Below are 20,432 nucleotides of genomic sequence, written 5' to 3' on the forward strand. Positions count from 1 at the left end.
CCTTAGCTGGGGATATATTGGCCATATACCACAAACCCCTAAGGGTTATTGCTATTATAAACTGGTTACCAACATTAATAGAACAGTAAACAAATATTTTTGCATCATATCCGCGGTATATTGTCTGATATGTTTCAGTCAAACAGCATCCAGGACCCAAACTGCGCTGGCTGCCTCCTCAATTATTCATCCGGCTAGAAGACATGTTGCCAGGCTGGGATAAATGCCAGCTCTGGCTGCAACACAAATTTCTCTCTCCCTCCTCCATTGCCTGGCCACTAGTGAATCGTCTTCCCCGCAGTGTTCTTTCCAACCAGAACCGTGGTCCAGATGGTGGCATTCATTTACTGTAACGCTGCACACATTGATTCAGAGTGCGCACACACACACACACATACCAGTTCAGTCCAAAATACTTTGGCATCCCAGAACCTATAACTCTAGGACGTACATCACAAGGGAGAATGGACTGTGTGGTTCTTGGGTCTCGCCCACTTTGTAGAATTCAATGAAATTTTACAACGATTTTGGAGCTATACAGAGGACTTTTAAAAAGATGTATATGCCTATTTGAAGTGCCTGTCCCTGATAGCAATTATCTAGCCGGCCAAACAAATTATTCATGCATAGAACAACAGGCATTATGCTAATGTACGTTGTGTCCTAGTGATTATTGCATGATTACAGCTGACCACATTCGTGACAAATTCATAAAATCTTTATTAGATCAACATAAAAAACAAATGAATGTCCCAAATGTCAACCTATTCCCTACATAATGTACTACTTTTGACATGAGCCCTTCTATCAGGGATTGAGACCTGGGACACCAGGGGAGACTTCCATGTCCAATAAGAAAGAAAAACGATGTGCAAAGGTTTTGCTACTGTGCGCTCTAATGAATACATATGGGTCATATTCAATACACATGGACATATTCATTCTGGCATACAGTAGCAAAACGTTGTGCCACAAACTTTCTGGCCAAGCTATTGAGTACCTCTAGGCCTAGATTTGACTACACTAGATGTTGAGTGCTACCTCGTAGCCTATACAGACACGTTTCTGTGTATTTCTTGGGATTACGTCACAGCATTCATTCAGAACCACTCCACGTACAGTAGTATTAACGTTGCCAAACAGGCTCGTCTTTGTTGAGGATTTCCAGTGAGTCATTTCCACATGACAACGGGGTTCAAACACTATTCAAAATCATTTCAAATGGCTTTATCTGTGCTCAATGGACCTTACCTGGCCAACAGCATAGTCACAAAACGGCAAACCCCTGGAGTAAGGCAGATTCGAGCGAACGATCAAAGTAACTCAACGTTTTCGAATAGTATTTGAACCCAGGTCTGGAATCAGTATGCCGTGACATTCGCCCCCAGCGCAGCCCTTCCATTTACCGCCCATGGTCTTGATCTAGGATCAGTGTTTGCCAATGTCCATTGTCACACACACACACACACACACACACACCACTCCATCGTTGTACCCGTCTTTACAATGCCTTTTAAAAGCTTGAGCTAACATTTACAGAACTAAAGCAGCAAAGATGGTAGCAGAGGCGACTGCAAATTCCCCCATTACATGCAAACAAACAGTGTGTGTGTCTGGCAAAAAAATATATAATTCAAGAAAGTCTTAAAATGTACCAGTCATTCCTAACAATTCCATTTCAACCATCACTGTGACATCTACTGAATTAATGTAGCGTTGATTGCGGTGGAGACGACTCCAACGTTTACCTCATCTCGCCCCACAAGTTGTCAGAAGGAAAAGCTTTCATAACCTGTGTGTGTGTGTGTGTGGTATTTGTGCGTCCGCTCTCCCATGTGGAGGAGCAGTTGAAAGAGGCAACGCTTCGGGGCACACTGGACAGACAGGCGTAAGCCACCCACTATAATAGCTTAGGGGAGGTGAAGCGTTGGAACGAAAACACAGCAATGAGCTCACCTCCATTCCCTACGAGTTGCAGCTTCACTGACTTTGTTGATTGTTGGGAAATCGGTGGAGGTGGTGAATAGGGAACACATTGTAAGTATAGATTGGGTTTGTGTAGTGTTTTTACACCGGGGGCTTAAAGCACTTCGGCATTGTATGGGTGCTGGAACTCTAGCCTGGAATCCAACTATAATGCTCTGTTTCACCATCGTTTACCTTGTGGGAATCCAGGCTAGCTGAACTCCAGTCAACACTCCTAATGGAGGGTCTGAAGTGACCAGGGCAATAGAGTGGAGCTCAGAGCCAGACAGGGACAGTTGATTGACTTTCACTTAAAAGGATAGTTTAACCAATTGCTCAAATGACTTTCCAAGATCCAATAAATATTCAAGTAATGCTGTAGTTTAGGTGAACTATCCCTTTAAGGCTTATATACAAGGCAAAGTTTTCATTGGACGTACCCAAGAACACAGCTGACAACTGGTCAGAGGCAACACAGTTTACGATTGGAGAGAGCAAAGACTGACCTTTGGCCTCTTCCAGCTCCTCGTCCTGCTCCTCTGTCAGCTGACTGGGGGGTCGGTAGGGCGGGGGGAGTCTCATCGGGGGAGGGGCGCCTCCTACTGCCGCGTTCTGCAGATTAGGAAAAAAAAAAAGACACCATGCTTCTCAGAAACACCAAAGATATGAATCACAGGTGTGGGGCTAGGGTAGACACGGGACAACTACTGCCCCGCGGGCCAGAACCAGCCCGCCACCCAATTAAAAAGCTGCCTGCTGTGGATTTCGTTTATTTTTTGAAGTAGCCAACTAACTGCACAATTTAGTTCATAGAACCGGTGTTACGGCTGTCAGGATCAAAGGGATCCATCCCCGACAGAGTCTAAAGTAGCTTTCTTCCTCACCTCCTACCATTCATCTGCACCGAATCGGAAGGAACCGTACAGGTGACTTGAATGTCTACCTCTCTGCTTGAGGAAGTGTTCACCCAAGATGAAAGGTGACCAGGTCCTTGGAAATGTCAAAGAGCAGCCTTGGAGAAGAAAAAAATAAATAAAGAAGAGAGGGCCTGCGCCTCCAGGAGTGAGGGGAAAAGGGAAGGAGGATGAAATCTACCCGACAGCACTCGAGCATCTCCCTATCGCAATAAAGTGTTTGGGAAATGTAACTGTGCAGTACATGTGCTGAAATGTGAAAGTGCTCCTCGTCTACATTCTCAGACCTCTAAAATGGGGTCAATTGCCTAAAATCACTCACTGGCAGCGTCGGCCCCCATCCGTCTCATACGCTTCCCCTCCTCCCACATTATCCAGAGGGAGATACACACGGTAGTCCACAGTTGGACTTGGGACACAGGAGTAAAGAACATAATCAGAGTATCTGGATATAATTAAAACGCCTTCCTCGTTGTGTTTAACAGTCCTTCGTCCTCCAGAGGCGGACGTGACGCTAATAGAAATCAAAGCTGGGTCTGTTAATGCCAAATGATTAAGGTTTCAATTCATTGCCGGCTGACAGTGTCGTAATCAAGCTCGTCTCACTCGGGCACTTATAGAGTGATGAGACTTGATTGGCTCTCGATTGAGATCAGGCATTTCCTGAAGCTGGGTCGCAGTGTCGAAACTCTCCTCCTCCTCTCGACCTCAAACTTTATTAGCATGAATGACAAGGCCACTGTTGCTAAAGCAAAGACATCAACAGTAAAAAATTATAATAATTGTAATTCCAGAAATGGGTCTCACACACACACAAACGACAGAGTTTAGGGTTTCTATGTCCTGGTAACATAAAGGGACAGACAACTTAAATGGAAATGTGTTATAAAACCTACTTCAGAAGTTATAACCAAGCCCGCCACATTTCCACCACCAGAAAAACTTTGTCAGAAAGTGGGGGCTGCTTACCGGCATGACTCTCCTCTTTGCCTTGTGTTTGTTGTAACTGGGCGCGGTTAACGAGACAGGCTGGAAAGAGAAAGACATGCAGACATAGGTGCGCGCACACACACACACACACAAACACACAGGCACAAAGAAAGAGAGTCAAACTCCATTCATGCTTAGATAACAGACACCAAGCACCGGCCCGAAACAACAAACCAACTACCAGACATTCTGCCAGAAAGTATAACCTACAAGAGAGGGAGAGGAAACTTGGTGAGCGCCACCAAACCAATTCTCTAAGGCAAAGAAGGGGGCATGGGTACCTCTGCCGTTCCAAAAGACAACCAACTGAGCATCAGAGGGACATAAAGTATATATTCGGGTTGTGCTCCTGTGTGTACCTATGTGGGTGCACACAGACGTGTGTGTCTGTGTGTGTGTGTGTATGTGGTGTGTTTACCCGCGGCGTGGCAGTGAGGCTCTGGACGATGAAGACCACGGGACTGGGAGCTGCCTTGATGGCCTGGACCGCATCCTCATGGCTGGCATTCTGGAGGTCCACACCTGATACCTGACACATGCACGCACACACAGAGAGGGGGAGAAGGAGGAGAGAGGGAGAAGGAAGGACAGATAACATAGAAATAAAAAAGGGAAAGCATGAGATAAAGAGGGGTGAGAGGAAATTGATGGAAAGTGGAAGGGTATTGAAAAATAAATAAATGGGCAAGAGAGAAAAACACGACAGAGAGCAAAACCACAACAGAGAGCGAGCGAGAGAAACCGCGACAGAGAGCGAGAGACCGACCGCGGCAGAGAGCGAGAGACCGACCGCGGCAGAGAGAGAGAGAGAGAGAGAGAGAGAGACCGCGACAGAGAGAGAGAGAGAGAGACCACGACAGAGAGAGAGAGAGAGAGAGAGAGAGAGACCACGACAGAGAGAGAGAGAGAGAGAGAGACCACGACAGAGAGAGACCACGACAGAGAGAGAGAGAGAGACCACGACAGAGAGAGAGAGAGAGACCACGACAGAGAGAGAGAGAGACCACGACAGAGAGACCACGACAGAGAGAGACCACAGAGACCACGACAGAGAGAGAGAGAGAGAGAGACCACGACAGAGAGAGAGAGACCACGACAGAGAGAGAGAGACCACGACAGAGAGAGAGAGACCACGACAGAGACCACGACAGAGAGAGAGAGAGAGACCACGACAGAGAGAGAGAGAGAGACCACGACAGAGAGAGACCACAGAGACCACGAGAGAGAGAGAGAGAGAGAGAGACAGAGACCACGACAGAGAGAAAGAGAAAGACCACGACAGAGAGAAAGAGAAAGACCACGACAGAGAGAAAGAGAAAGACCACGACAGAGAGAAAGAGAAAGACCACGACAGAGGGAGAGAGCGAGAGGATACAAACAGAGGTCACACCAACCTGTCCGGAATCGCTGTGACGCCTCATTTACATTTCTGTAGCATTGACATGTGGTGTTCCACTACCGTTGCTACAGTGTTGAATTAGCTTTCCTGTATCATTGCAGTGTCACTGCTTTAGCGCTGTCATAGTGTTCTCCCCTCCTCACCTGCAATATCTTGTCTCCGGTCTTCAGCACGCAAGTGCGTCCCGCTGGGCTCTCCGGCAGTACCTGTTCATTTAATTCATTCATAAATGTTTTCTCCAAAACATACAAGGAGACAAGTTAAAAATAAATATCTGCATCAGTACACCGACGTAAAGCTACATTCTGGGATTACATTTTTATTTATTTTTTAAACAGAGGGTTCCTATTATTCTTTTGTTACACAGCTTCACAAATCACTGACTAGCTTTAGGCTTAAAAAAGGGAGAGGGAGGGTGGGAGAGAGAGGTGGGGAGAACTGCGTCACCTGTTTGATGAAGATGCCCTTGAGTTCCTCTCCATTCTTCAGTCTCTTGATGACGCTGTGCCCGCCCACAATGCTTATGCCAAGAGACTCGCCCTCCTCCTGCCACACCTCCACCCTTGAAGCACGTGGGCACAGTAAGTACACAAACAATCGAGGGCAAGCACACACAAATACAAGCCTATGCACACAAACACACCAAGCCTGTGATCTCGATCACTCGGGCAACCTTGCCTACATTCATTTAGTACAAAAAACAAACAAGAAAAGGCCATTTAATAGGTTCGAGTCAAGTGGCAAGAATTCTCCATGGAAGAGGCGTACACAGTACACACACACACGGAGGTACCCTACTAGAGACCTTGAGTTTGACTTCTCCTTTAACTGTGATATAAATCACATACTAGCTTCAATAAGTAAGCTGTAACATTTGTTTGCAGAGTTGTTTGCGTCACCAGTCAAAATAGATAGATAAATAGATAGCGTCACCAGTCAAGCTACCTCCTTTATGAACTGAGGATTCGAATAGATCTTCAGTGTTCTTCCATTTTGATGAATGGCTAGCCCACTGTCTGGTAGGGGGGTCAGCTCATGTCACATATCACGTTTAGAGCCATTTGGGTAATGCTTTTACTTCACATCTGGCATCATAACCACCTCATAACAGCTGACAACCTGTCATATGGGGGTCATAACCACATCATAGCAGCTGTCAACCTGTCATAATATGGGGGTCATAACCACGTCATAACAGCTGACAACCTGTCATAATATGGGGGTCATAACCACGTCATAACAGCTGACAACCTGTCATAATATGGGGGTCATAACCACGTCATAACAGCTGACAACCTGTCATAATATGGGGGTCATAACCACGTCATAACAGCTGACAACCTGTCATAATATGGGGGTCATAACAGCTGACAACGTGTCATATGGGGGTCATAACCACGTCATAACAGCTGACAACCTGTCATAATATGGGGGTCATAACCACGTCATAACAGCTGACAACGTGTCATATGGGGGTCATAACCACGTCATAACAGCTGACAACGTGTCATATGGGGGTCATAACCACGTCATAACAGCTGACAACGTGTCATATGGGGGTCATAACCACGTCATAACAGCTGACAACCTGTCATATGGGGGTCATAACCATGTCATAACAGCTGACAACCTGTCATAATATGGGGGTCATGACCATTATATTTAGACCTGTTGTGACATATTTTGTGTCATGTTATGGCTGGTTATGACACCTACACAAGAGTGTCAAAACCACACAAAACCTACCACACAAGGCAAAACATTCCATTACACCGTAGCCTACTTGTCAACAGTATGTTCATGTTAAATACATCAATTTTGGGGAGGATGAATGCAGGAGCAGATTTCAGGAGCAGGACTGATGACTGACATTACATTACATTACATTTAAGTCATTTAGCAGACGCTCTTATCCAGAGCGACTTACAAATTGGTGCGTTCACCTTAAGACATCCAGTGGAACAGCCACTTTACAATATGAGATGACATGAGGGCGTGTATGTGATAGGCCTATCTGCCTTATATGAATATGATGTTCATAATGCTTCTTGACAGTCATCAACTGTACTTTCTTAGTCCAAGTAAAGTGACACAGGATGGTCGTAACGCGTCATGACAGTGTCGTACAGCGTATTTTCTACAAGTGGTTTAAAATAGGATGAAAAAAAAAACATGAGGAAACAATTCATTACCACAACAAAAGGAATTGAGAAACGAAAGGAAACTTAACTTGAACAAATATGAGTTGAGACTTATGGAGGGGTCATAACCAGCCAAGCTAAATATATGATGGTGTCATGACCATTTTATAACAGGGTTATATGACCTGTTACGACATATGACATGGTTATGACTGTGAAATCACGTGTTATGACACGGCGTCATGTAAAGTGTTACCCTATTATGTATATAAGAGCTAAATGTACCAACACTTAGTTTTGATGATTTATGGTCGAATTATAAATTGTATGGAAAATGCTTATTATGTGTAGACATTTTGGAAACGGTTACTAGACTTTATTTGTGTGGAATATCCATTTATTTGCTTTTGGTGACACCTGGTGGCCAATTGCTGATTTACCTGTAGAGTGGTATACAAGTAGTCTGACCATACTGCTCAAATATTGGCCTCCATTAATTGGATAATTGAGTGATATAAAATAAGTTACCTATACCTGACAAGTTTGAGCGGTTTAGGCTAATTTCCCATACTTTGTGGGCTCTGCCTGTCAAGCAACATTAGGACGCATTTGCCGATGTACTATTAGTTGACAATGTTTACTTTGCAAGCTACCGGTAGAAACTTTATACAGTTGTCCAATCCTAGTACTAGACCTAATGTACTTTTGTTCTCCAACCAATGTAGGCCTACCTAGCAAAGTTGGTTAACGTTATTCCCTTTTCAATATTGTTTTTAAAGAGAATTTCATCACGATTGCTTGAACTATGTCAAATTGGGTAGAGCAAGGCCCAGTCAATCAGAATTCTTTTTTTTTACACACAGTATCATCAGCTGTCCGGGTGGCTAGTCTCAGACAATCGCACATGTGAAGAAGCAGGATGTGGAGGTCCTGGGCTGGCGTGGTTACACGTGGTCTGCGGTTGCGACGCCAGTTTGACATAGTGCCAAATTCTCTAAAAGTACGTTGGTAGAGAAATGAACATTCAATTCTCTGGCTACAGCTCTGGTGAACATTCCTGCAGTCAGCATGCCAATGCCATGCTCCCTCAACTTGAGACATCTGTGGAATTGTGTTATGTGACAAAACTGCACATTTGAGAGTGGCCTTTTATTGTCCCCAGCACAAGGTGCACCTGTGTAATTATCATGCTGTTTAAATCAGCTTCTTGATATGCCACACCTGTCAGGTGAATGGATTATCTTGGCAAAGGAGAAATGCTCACTAACAGGGCTACAAACAAATTTGTGCACACAATTTGAAAGAAATAAGCATTTTGTGCAAATGGAACATTTCTGGGATCTTTTATTTGAGCTCATGAAACATGGGACCAACACTATATTAGTGGTGATGACAGTATTCCGACTGAAAACTTCACCAGGACGAGGACTTGCCGATCAAGCTCTTATCAAAAGCTAAATGACATGCTGTTTGCTTAGCTGGCTAGCTACATGCCATATGCCAAATGGATAGGCTACCATCACGTATCTGAAAATAAATGACCAATTGATGTTTACTGATCATGAAAAACAGAGTTGCATGCTGTATAACTGTGATGGACCTAAAATGGTCACAATTGTTTTGCATGGAATAAAATCGGACAATCCTGACTAGCTCTATCTTTACTGACATAAAAAGCTTGCTGCTCGGGGGATGGTAGGGGACGCCATGTGCGACTGACGTGTTTTCCGTTTGCTCCCGTGGTATTCTTAAAGTTTATGTGAATTCTGCAGCAGAACCATATTTATTTTCAAATATTAATTTGGTGATCCCTTTCCGTAAAAAACAAGACTACTTTGCTTCCGAATGTCAGCATGTCGACCAAACATAAGGCCAAAAGCATGACTTTGAGAAAACCCGGGCTACAAGACCCGCTCTCATCACCGCCCTCTCCTGAGTCTGAGGGCCCGGGGACGCACACTTTAACTGGGGGCGCGGCTTGGCCCGGCGGCGCTGAAATGAACATTCTCGAGGCCATCAAACTACTACGCTCTGAGATAGTTGAAATGAAAACACAGGTGGTTGCTACGATTGAGGCCAGAATACAGGAGGTTTCTGATACCTTAAAAGCAGATTTAACCATCCTGCGGAACGAGACTGTGCCAGCAATCGCAATACTCAAAACAACAACTGCGTCACACACTACAACGATTGCGGCACTGGAGGCCTCCGCTACTAATGTCTCCGATTTAACTACATCCCTGGAGGCTGAAGTTAAACGCCTAGCTGCGGATTTGAAAAAGGTGAAGGAGAGCTGCGTGAGTCTAGAGGGATTCTCTCGCCGCAATAATCTGAGACTTGTATCGGTCCCAGAGTCCGCCGAAATGCATCGCGCCACGGATTTCGTTTCGGGGCTGCTGAAGGATGTTCTTGCCTTAGATGAAAAGCCCCTGATTGATCGAGCCCACCGCTCGCTGCGCCCAAAGCCCCGGGATGGGGAGAGGCCCCGTGACATAATTCTTCGAGTGCACTTTTTTCATGAGAAGATGGAGATCCTCCGACGAGCCCGCAATACCACTCTGAGCTTTCAAGGACAGAGCTTTTCCATCTACCAGGACTACTCCCCCACTGTTTCCAGGCAGCGCACAGCTTTCAGACAGGCCAAACGAGTACTTCGGGACCATCCAAGTGTGAAGTATGGACTGCGATTCCCGGCCCGTTTATGGATATCTCACGAGGGTAAAGACTACACATTTGAATCTCCGGATGAGGCTATGGCTCACATTCAACGTCACATCAAGAAGTCTTGAATATTACATATGCTCACAGTTCAGCAACTGTTGCTTGCGTACTGTGGATAGTAAGTAACCCACTTGTGGTACAATTATGCTTAGACATAACAGGCTAGTCTTGTATAGTTGGTGAAACTATTCATGCTTATTTGAGGTGATTTAATGTTTTGATCGTCTAGTGTGCGCGCCTTATCTCGCTCACCTATTTAGTTTGTTTACACATTGTCTCGGTGACTCAAAATATTTTTGGTTATTTGTTTACTGCATCCGTTTGCATTGACCCAGTTAACAGTAAATGTCTCGAGGCTACACGGTTTTTGGGGCCTCACTTTAATTTTCAAAGTTTTGAGTGTCATTTATGCCCAGCAAACGTTCAACGTTGCGCACACGTAGTTTTTTGGTATTGGTTGTAAAGCTGTCTCAGCTTCAACTAGACTACTATTATAATTACTATTATTTTTGATAGTCTTACTACGATTTCCTTACTTCAAATTAGATTTTTGGCTGAGAGCCTTTATACATTTTATTTATTTTCCCTCTCAATGCCTGTTATAAGCCTGGGAATACAATTATATACATCTACAAGTGGTGCTTTTGTCATTCCGTTTGCACAAGGGATTCGCCTTTTTTTTATTTGAAAAAAAATATACAAATCTTTCTTTTTGCTGCTTGATCCACTAACAAAACGCGACTTTAAAGAGCGGGACTGTGGGTTTAGGTTTAACTAGTTGCTCCTACCCTCTACTTTTTTGAACATTTTGTTAAAAATCGCGCAACATTTCAGCGCCCTGCTACTCATGCCAGGAATATAGTACGTTCATATGGTTAGAATGTGTGGATAGGAAACCCTCGGACGTTTTTAAAACTGGTTAAATCACGACTGTGGCTATTACATAACGTGCGTTACATCGGAAAGCGCAGGAAAACCTGATCACAGAAAATGGAAATAAATATCCTTGCGCCACTTCCAGCAGTTGTTAACAGTGAGCCGAATTAGATAAGACCGAGCATTCAACTCCCACAGCATCCCCATGTTGTCTAGAGTCTTGTGAATTGAATCCTCTTTGATTCTTGGTTGAACCGAAACAGGGCACCACTTACCTCCGGTCTCCGCCCAGATCATTCCGGAAGAGCTCTCTCGTGAAATTTTTTCCAAGACGACAGCTAATGATTTTGACATCGCCTATGGATGATTTTTATCGCTTATTAACGTTTACTAATACCTAAAGTAGCATTACAAACGTATTTGAAGTGTTTTGTGAAAGTTTATCGTCTACTTTTTGAATTTAAAAAAATGACGTTACGTTGTGAAATCGCTGTTTTTTTTTCGTTTATCACACAGTCTACATATAACGATATCTTGGCTTTATATGGCCCGATTTAATCGAAATAAAGACCCAATAGTGTTTATGGGACATCTAGGAGTGCCAACAAAGAAGATGGTGAAAGGTAATGACTGTTTTCTATTTTATTGTGCGGTTTGTGTAACGCCGAAATGCTAATTATTTTGTTTACGTCCCCTGCTGTGCTTTTCTGTTGTAGTGTATTGGTGCATGCTATCAGATAATAGCTTCTCATGCTGTCGCCGAAAAGCATTTTAAAAATCTGACTTGTTGCCTGGATTCACAACGAGTGTAGCTTTAATTTGATACCCTGCATGTGTATTTTAATGAACTTTTGAGTTTTAACTAATACTATTAGCATTTAGCGTAGCGCATTTGCATTTCCAGAGCTCTAGTTGGGACGCAAGCGTCCCAAGTAGAGGCAAGAGGTTAAGACCGCACTCTCACAGACACACTGTGCGAAGAGAACATGTTCTATTTAGGCTTGTACCTCGTTTGGGGAGGTATTGTCTGGGATGGGGGGGCAGGTTGAATTGTTCAGTTCTAATGTTGTCATTCTGTCTTTAGTTTTTTTATCTGTTTTTTTTCTCTGTACTTTTTCCCAAACATTTACCACCGTACATTATTACTCTGAGACAAGTTATTCTGGGGGTTTTGGGGCGCTCATTGCTTTTCCATTCTATGCTCTAATGACAGGGTTGAATAACGGGAATGCCCAGAGGGGCCTAAATAATACGATCAAGTACATTTCTTGGAATACCAAAGGGGTTAACAACCCGGTGAAGCGTAAGGGGGTGTTGACACACTTAAAGGGTTTGAATGCAAATATTGCATTTCTACAAGAGACTCACTTGAGGACTGGTGAGCATTTTAGGATGCGTAAGGACTGGGTTGGTCAAGTGTTCCACTCAAACTGTCATAGTAAATCAAGAGGTGCTGCTATTCTGGTTGATAAAGCTACTCCCTTTGTAGCTTCTGAGGTTATTGCTGATCCTAAGGGACGATACGTCATAGTAACCGGTGAACTGTTTTCTACCCCTCTTGTCTTGGCTAGTGTTTATGCTCCCAATTGGGATGACACAAGTTTCATTTCTTCCTTTCTATCTACTATTCCCAATTTAGATTCTCATTTGTTGATTTTAGGGGGGGATTTCAACTGTAAAATGTCCCCAGTTCTTGACAAGTCCTCACAAACAAATACAGGCCCATCTAAATGTGCCCTACTTATTCAATCCTTTCTTCAGAAATATGCTATGTTTGAGGCCTGGCGTTTCCTACATCCTACAGATAGACAATATTCCTTTTATTCTCATGTTCATCAAACATACTCCCGGATTGATTACTTCTTTTTGGACAAAAAACTTCTGCCTAACCTTCGGCAGTGTACTTACGAGAGTATTGTTATCTCTGACCATTCACCATTAGTGCTTGAACTAGAGTTTCCCCAGCGACCTCCTATGTGTTATCAATGAAGTCTCAACCCCATTTAACTCTCAGATAAGGAGTTTGTCAATTTAATCTCTTCTGAAATCACCTTATTCCTAGAAACTAATTCAACACCAGGTATGTCCTGCTCTACCATATGGGAGTCTCTCAAAGCATACCTACGTGGCCAAATTATTTCTTATACAGCCAACCAAAACAGAGTTCGCTCCCAGCGACTTCGGGACCTGAGCGAGTCCATCGCCACACTGGATGAGAAGTATGCTACGGATCCTTCCTCTGATCTGCATAAAGAGCGCCAACTACTCCAATCTGAATTTGATGAGCTTTCTACCAGGCAAGCTGAACAGTTACTCTTGCGAGCTCGATACAAAGTCTATGAACAAGGCGACAAGCCCAGTAAACTCCTTGCGCATCAGATCCGTAAATCTGAGGCCTCACGTTTAATCCCACAAATAAGGACCCCGTCTGGTGCCACCACAGTTATACATAAAGAGATCTATGATCAATTTAAACAATTTTACTCTGCGCTATACACCTCTGAATCCCCTCAAGACCCCTTGCTGATTGACTCCTTCAATGGCTTGAATATGCCTTCGATTGATACAGACTCCCATGACTATCTAGAAGAAGAATTTACGCTTGAGGAGATTGCAACAGCAGTGTCCGCAATGAAAAGTGGTAAATCACCGGGTCCGGACGGTTTTCCAACCGAATTTTACAGGACATTTTCTGGTCTGCTTTGCCCATTCTTGTCTCGACTATTTGCAGAGTGCCTCAATACTTCAAAGCTACCGCCTAGTCTTTATCAGGCTTCAATTTCATTACTACTAAAGAAAAACAAAGACCCCCTGGAATATGCATCCTATCGCCCAATCTCGCTTTTAATTTGTAAGTCGCTCTGGATAAGAGCGTCTGCTAAATGACTTAAATGTAATGTAAATGTAAACTGTGATTACAAAATCCTAGCTAAGCTTTTAGCCATCCGTATGGAAGGCTTGCTGCACCAAGTAATACACTGACCAGACTGGCTTTGTGAGAAATAGGCATTTATTTTTCAATATTTAGGCGCCTTATGAATATACTGTACTCCCCAGCGTCGGAGGACCCGGAGGTGGTGGTCTCACTTGATGCCGAAAAAGCGTTTGACTGCGTTGAGTGGGATTACCTAACAGCTGCCCTTTATAGATTTGGCTTTGGCCCCAAATTCATTGCGTGGATAAAGATTCTTTATTTTTCCCCCATGGCTTCGGTACAGACTAATAACTTGTCCTCTGACTATTTTCTTTGCACCGCGGATCCAGACAGGGTTGCCCACTCTCCCCCTTGTTGTTTGCTTTGGCAATCGAGCCTCTCGCCATTGCACTACGCTCTAATGATGCCATTCAAGGCATAATCAGGGCGGGCTGGGAGCAAAAAGTCTCGCTATATGCTGACGACCTCCTTTTGTTTATCTCCAACCCCAATACCTCATTGCCACGTGCCCTATCTGTTCTTAAAAAGTTTGGATCAATCTCAGGGTACAAGCTGAATCTAGGCAAGAGTGAGCTTTTTCCGGTAAACAAGGCTGCTTTAAAGTGCTCTTTTACAAGTTCTCAGTTTAGGATTGTCCGGGATCAATTCACTTACTTGGGAGTAAAAGTGACAAGGAAATATTCAAATTTGTTTCAGGAAAACTTTGTTGCTCTAGCAGACAGATTGAAAAAAATATTTTACTTTTTGGATTTGCTACCCCTTTCTCTTATCGGAAGGATTAATGTCATTAAAATGAATGTGTTGCCCAAATTTTTATATTTATTTCAATGTTTACCCATTTTTATTCCAAAATCTTTTTTTATTTCACTGGATCAAACATTGATGCATTTTATTTGGGATGGCAAGGTATCACGGATTGGTAGAAAACATTTACAGAAGCCTAGGTCATTGGGGGGGTTTAGCTCTACCAAATTTTCAGACATACTACTGGGCTGCAAATTTCAGAGCCGTTCTGTACTGGCTGCAGACTGATCCTACTGGCCCTAGACCACTCTGGGTCCAGATGGAGTCTGAATCGTGTAAACCTGCAGCACTTTCCTCTGTGCTGTGCTCGTCTCTCCCAGGGTCCCTAGGCAAAAGGTGTGTCAACCCAATTGTAAAGCAGTCTCTTAAAATTTGGAATCAGTTCCGTTTAGCCTTTAACCTCCAAGGCTTTTCTCTATCAGGCCCAATCAATCAGAACATTTTATTTCCTCCATCTTTGAATGATGGGGCTTTTGGCATTTGGCACTCACTAGGCCTCTCCTCGCTAGCCCAATTATTCTTTGATGATACATTTGCCTCTTTTTCTCAGCTGCAGGAAAAGTTCAATCTCCCCCAATCCCACTTTTTCCGCAATCTCCAGACTAGAAACTTTGTCAGGGCTAACACACCTGGATTTCCCAATAGGCCTGCGAATACAGCTATAGAGAGCATCTTGGAGCTGAACAAGCTTCCTAGGGGGGCAATTTCAGATGTATATGCAAATCATTCATGACTTACAGAACCCTTCTTTGGTGCCTTTAAAGACTCGATGGGAAAAGGATTTGGGGGAGGAACTTGGGGAAGACGCCTGGGAATCTGTGCTGCACAGGGTGCACTCGTCCTCTTTTAGCACTAGACACAGCCTCATTCAATTCAAGGTGGTTCACCGTATCCACTGGCCGGGGGCCACACTTGGAAGAATATTCTCTGATTTTGATCCTACCTGTGTCAGATGTAAAGTGGAACCAGCCACACTGTTGCATATGTTTTGGGGCTGTCATAAACTGTCAGGTTTCTGGGAATTCATATTTAAATGTTTCTCTGATATATATGACACTTATAGATCTGTCTCCCCTTACAGCCCTTTTTGGAGTACTGCCCATTGGTACCCCCCTATCAAGAATCCAGTCGGACACTGTTGTTTATACAACTCTTTTAGCTAGACGGCTAATACTACAGAACTGGAAGATGGCAGCTCCCCCATCTTATAAATATTGGGTGAGGGATGTGTTGTGCTCTCTGAAACTAGAAAAAATCAAATTCAATTCACGTGGGAACACCAAACTGTTTAATGAGGCTTTGGGCTCCATTCCGGTCTTACTTTAAAACAGTCCATCCTCTGATGGCATTCCAATTAATACTAAAATAAGTCTGACTTAAGGGTTGGAGGAGCCTCTCTCTGTGTTTTTGCTGGGGGGTGCATTAAGGTCGATGTGCTTATTGATTGTGATCCGCAGATGCCTTGTTCATCTTGCTCGGGCAGAGACTGAAGTGTGAGCTTGTTTTTCCCAGTTATTTTTACACTTTGTTCACGCCTACATGAATAATCATTTTATTATTTTATTTTAAAGCATTGTAAAAAAAAAAACTGTCCAGTGGATGGTCGGTCTGTGGCCATGACTCTCTGTGTGGTTGCATTTCTCCACCCTTATCCCTTGACTGTTTACAGGAACAATGGTGAGGTGTTTGCTCTGTCCCTGTACTATAGATTAACCTCTGTAGCCTTCTGCCTGGTATGTTTAACTTGTCTAAAGTATGGTATCTTTAAAGCAATTTTTTTATTTGTATTTTTTTTTTCTAGTTGAGTCTTTTATTTATATTGCTTTGTCTTGTCTGTGTGTGTGTGTGTGTGTGTGTGTGTGTGTGTGTGTGTAAAACTTCAACAGAGTTAAAAAAAAAACAAATGTAAAAAAAAAAAATATTTTTATTTTTATTATTATTTTTTTTTAAATCGGACAATCCTTTGAAAACAGCACGTAGTTAGTTGTCAGTGGTTTAAGAGAAGCTGGTCCCCCAGCAGCCAAATCAAATGCTCTGCAGCGTATTGTGAGGTTTTATTGATAATTACCTATATGTGCTTCTGATTTGAATTGATCATCATCTACGCCAAGAAATAAGGCATAACAGACAATGCTATATCTTAAATATAGTCACAGGTAAACGGCATGTCGTTCATCACCTAATTTACCTAAGACTATATCCACGATATTGGACAACCTCACATTATCATTTGGCCCATAGGCTTGTGCGGGACTTGCAAAGAGGGGAGGGGGGGATCTACCGCTCCGCTTCCTGCTTCTTAGTATCTTTTCTAACGAGTCTCCCTTGTGAACTTAAGCATCTGACGTAATTACAGGATATTTTAGTTGTGGGTTTCCAAGATAATGCAGGCCGAAACCCCAAACTAGCGGCATTTTATAATCCATAATAATGACACAGACGCAGGATTTCGTCCAGTCACAGTTCATTCTACATTGCTGAGGGGAGATCGACACAGGTGTGACAATATTGGTGAATACAGCACGGTTTCGAATTCTGCTCGTCCAAAATCAGGCGCACCCATGATTCAAAACTACCCATTTTAAGTGAACCGTTACACCTCTGCTAAAGAGCATCTGCCCAGGTTCTCATTGAAAAGACGCGGTCTGTCACACAGCAGAGACACTCACCTGCGTGGGGGTCCCCAGTGGCTGAACGCAGGGGTTTCCTCTCCCTCTCCTTCCTCCCTCTCAGGTAGATCACTAAGAGCAAAACACGCAAAATGTTGTCGACCACTAACTGTTGTCCCCGTATGTTCTATTTTCCTGTATCTGCACGCCGCCTGCTTCCCGCTGACCACTGCAAGGTCTCTTAATCTCGAACAGCATACATTACATACAATAAAGGTTTCAAGAAAAAACAGAGGGTGAATGAATGTAATTTAATCTGGCTCTACAGATGTGCTGTGTTCTCCTACCTGTGTTGTCCTCCTCCACCCTGGCCCCTCCTCTTCCTCCTCTCCGTGTCAACCAAACGCACCGAGCTACAGGAGACCAAATCAACCATTAGGTCGATCAATCAATCATTATATTGTCCCAGAAATGTGTAGTTTAACGCAATACATTGTTATTTTACGTTTTGAAGTTGTAGGTGTGCATATGAGGAAGAGGTATGTAGCGCATTAGGATATGGGCAATTCCACGGTAATGGAATTATGCTGCGAGACAGTTATCACTTCAAAAGGGATACTTCGAAATGTTGTCATTTAAGCCCGTTGTCTACTTCCCTAGAGACAGGTGAACCCGTGCATATCATTTTTATGTCTCTGCGTCCAGTATGAAGGAAGTCAGGAAGTTTTGCGTGCCAATGCTAACTAGCAGATATCGTACACTTCCAGTCATTGCGCTGACGCCAGTTAACAGCTTCCTTCAAACTGCACGCAGAGACATAAAACATTTTTTTTATCCACCGTCTGACTCTGGCGAAGTACAAAATCATGACAAATCCCTTTAAAAAAATGTGGGGGAAAAAAAGTGGACTTCAAAGTTGAACAACCCACAGAACTCGATGCACAATGACTACTTTGAACAATTTCCACAGAAATGTTGACAAAAACACATTTAGAGGAAGAACTGTGCAGATACAAAGTGGAATTGCCCATGTGACATAGCAACCGGTAGCACTGGCCTCAATCTTTAGAAATAGTTCAAAACTCTTTTTTTCATGCGCTCTCGTCTTTCTGCAGCAGATATAGTGAGCAATATGCTTTTAACATCAAATCGCAGTATCGAATCGAAATGCATATAGGAATTGTGAGACTCGCAATACATATTGTATCGGCTGATAAATGCTGATTAATGAATTCGATATTCATCTCACCCGGCAAGAGATGCAGTCAAAAACCTGTCTGTGTATGAATGAGGCTGTTATGGGTGTGAGGAGAAGTCAAACTTCCTTTGGGCTCTTTTTGGTTTAATAGAAATCGGACGAGGAGAGAAATGAAAAAAGGAACTGCTCAAGACCGCGATATCGGCTTCGTACCTGATCCTGCACTGTGAAATTAGGCTGAGAGGGATTTGAAAGGGCTTTGTGGTTGCGAACGCTTTGCGGAGATCAAACCACAAATGTATTCTGGTTTTTATGTAGTGTTAGAAACCTCGTGACGTGTCGGGCCAAAGCTCGACTACTGCGGAAAGTTTGCACCTAAAAAGGTGGAACAAATTCATAAGTAAAGGTTCAGAAGAATGTGTGTCTGATTTGTAAGGGCTGTACAGCTGAATGCAAATTTGGTGTCCCCGAATTTTCCTATCCCAGCATTTCCCAATCCTGGTCCGAGGGACCCAAAGGAGCGCACATGTAACTGTTAGCCACCGGGTTTATGGGCATCTGTTTATTTTCCCCGTCTTATTGTCCTCAGTACTATCTAATTTATTCCTCTATATCTATGTTTTTTTTTGCTTTACTATTTGTTTTGTGTTTCGTCAGGGACAACAGTCTTTTGGGATGGGGGATGATTTCGCGGGAGGGATATCGGAAGACAATTGGAGGTTTACATAGAGTCAGTTGCAGATATAGAATGTTTAGCAGTGCATATACTGTATTATGGAACAGCTACGGTGCATTCAGAAGGTATTCAGACGCCTTGACCGTTTGCACATTTTGTTACGTTACAGCTTTTCCCCGCTATCTACACACAACACCCCATAATGACAAAGCAAAAACAGGTTTTTGGAATTGTTTGCAAATGTATAAAAAATTAATGGAAATATGATATTTACATACGTATTCAGATTATTTAATCAGTACTTTGTTGAAGCACCTTTGGCAGCGATTACAGCCTCAACTCTTCTTGGGTATGACGCCACAAGCTTGGCACATCTGTATTTGGAGAGTTGCTCCCATTCTTCTCTGCAGAGACTCAAGCTCTGTCAGGTTGGATGGAGAGCGTCACTGCACAGCTATTTTCAGGTCTCTCCAGAGATATTCGATCGGGTTCAAGTCCGGGCTCTGGAAGGGCCACTCAAGGACATTCAGAGACTTGTCCCGAAGCCACTCCTGTGTTGTCTTGGCTGTGTGCTTAGGGTCGTTGTCCTGTTGGAAGGTGAACCTTCCTACTACTGCACTGTTGGAGCTAGGAAAACAAGCATTACACTACACCCGCAATAACATCTGCTAAATATGTATGTATGTGACTAATAAAATTTTATTTGATTTTGGTAAACTAAGCGGGTTGTCATGAGCCTTTTACTGAGGAGTGTCCTCTGTCTGACCACTACCATAAAGGCCTGATTGCTGGAGTCCTGCAGAGATGGCTGTCCTGGAAGGTTCTCCCATCTCCACAGAGGAACTCTGGAGCTCTGTCAGAGTGACCATCGGGTTCTTGGTCACCTCCCTGACCAATGCCCTTCTTCCCCGATTGCTCAGTTTGGCCAGGTGGCCAGCACTAGGAAGAGTTTGAGGTTCCAAACTTCTTTGATTGTAGAATGATGGAGGCCACTACATTCTTGGGGACTTTCAATGCTGAAAAAATGTTTTGGTACCCTTCCCCAGATCTGTGCCTTAACACAATCCTGTCTTGGAGCTCTACAGACAATTCCTTCAGCCTCAAGGCTTGATTTTTGCTCTGACATGCACTGTCAACTGTGGGACCTTCTATAGACAGGTGTGCACCTCTCCAAATCATGTCCAATCAATTGAATTTACCACCA

At 43.6% G+C, this 20,432-nt stretch overlaps 1 protein-coding gene across 1 annotated transcript in view; it reads right to left on the minus strand.

Moving 5' to 3' along the window:
• Positions 1 to 20,432, minus strand: part of patj (PATJ crumbs cell polarity complex component) — a 205,433-nt gene that overhangs the window by 133,465 nt on the left and 51,536 nt on the right. Inside the window, exons 21-27 of the mRNA XM_065008500.1 lie at positions 17,702 to 17,767; positions 17,415 to 17,486; positions 5,716 to 5,830; positions 5,412 to 5,474; positions 4,288 to 4,398; positions 3,849 to 3,908; positions 2,472 to 2,577 (exon numbers count right to left, since the gene is read on the minus strand). Of these exons, the coding sequence (XP_064864572.1) occupies positions 2,472 to 2,577; positions 3,849 to 3,908; positions 4,288 to 4,398; positions 5,412 to 5,474; positions 5,716 to 5,830; positions 17,415 to 17,486; positions 17,702 to 17,767 (593 nt within the window). The remainder of the gene's footprint in view (positions 1 to 2,471; positions 2,578 to 3,848; positions 3,909 to 4,287; positions 4,399 to 5,411; positions 5,475 to 5,715; positions 5,831 to 17,414; positions 17,487 to 17,701; positions 17,768 to 20,432) is intronic.

The sequence above is a fragment of the Oncorhynchus nerka genome, linkage group LG24, assembly GCF_034236695.1.
Source record: "Oncorhynchus nerka isolate Pitt River linkage group LG24, Oner_Uvic_2.0, whole genome shotgun sequence".
NCBI lineage: Eukaryota > Metazoa > Chordata > Actinopteri > Salmoniformes > Salmonidae > Oncorhynchus > Oncorhynchus nerka.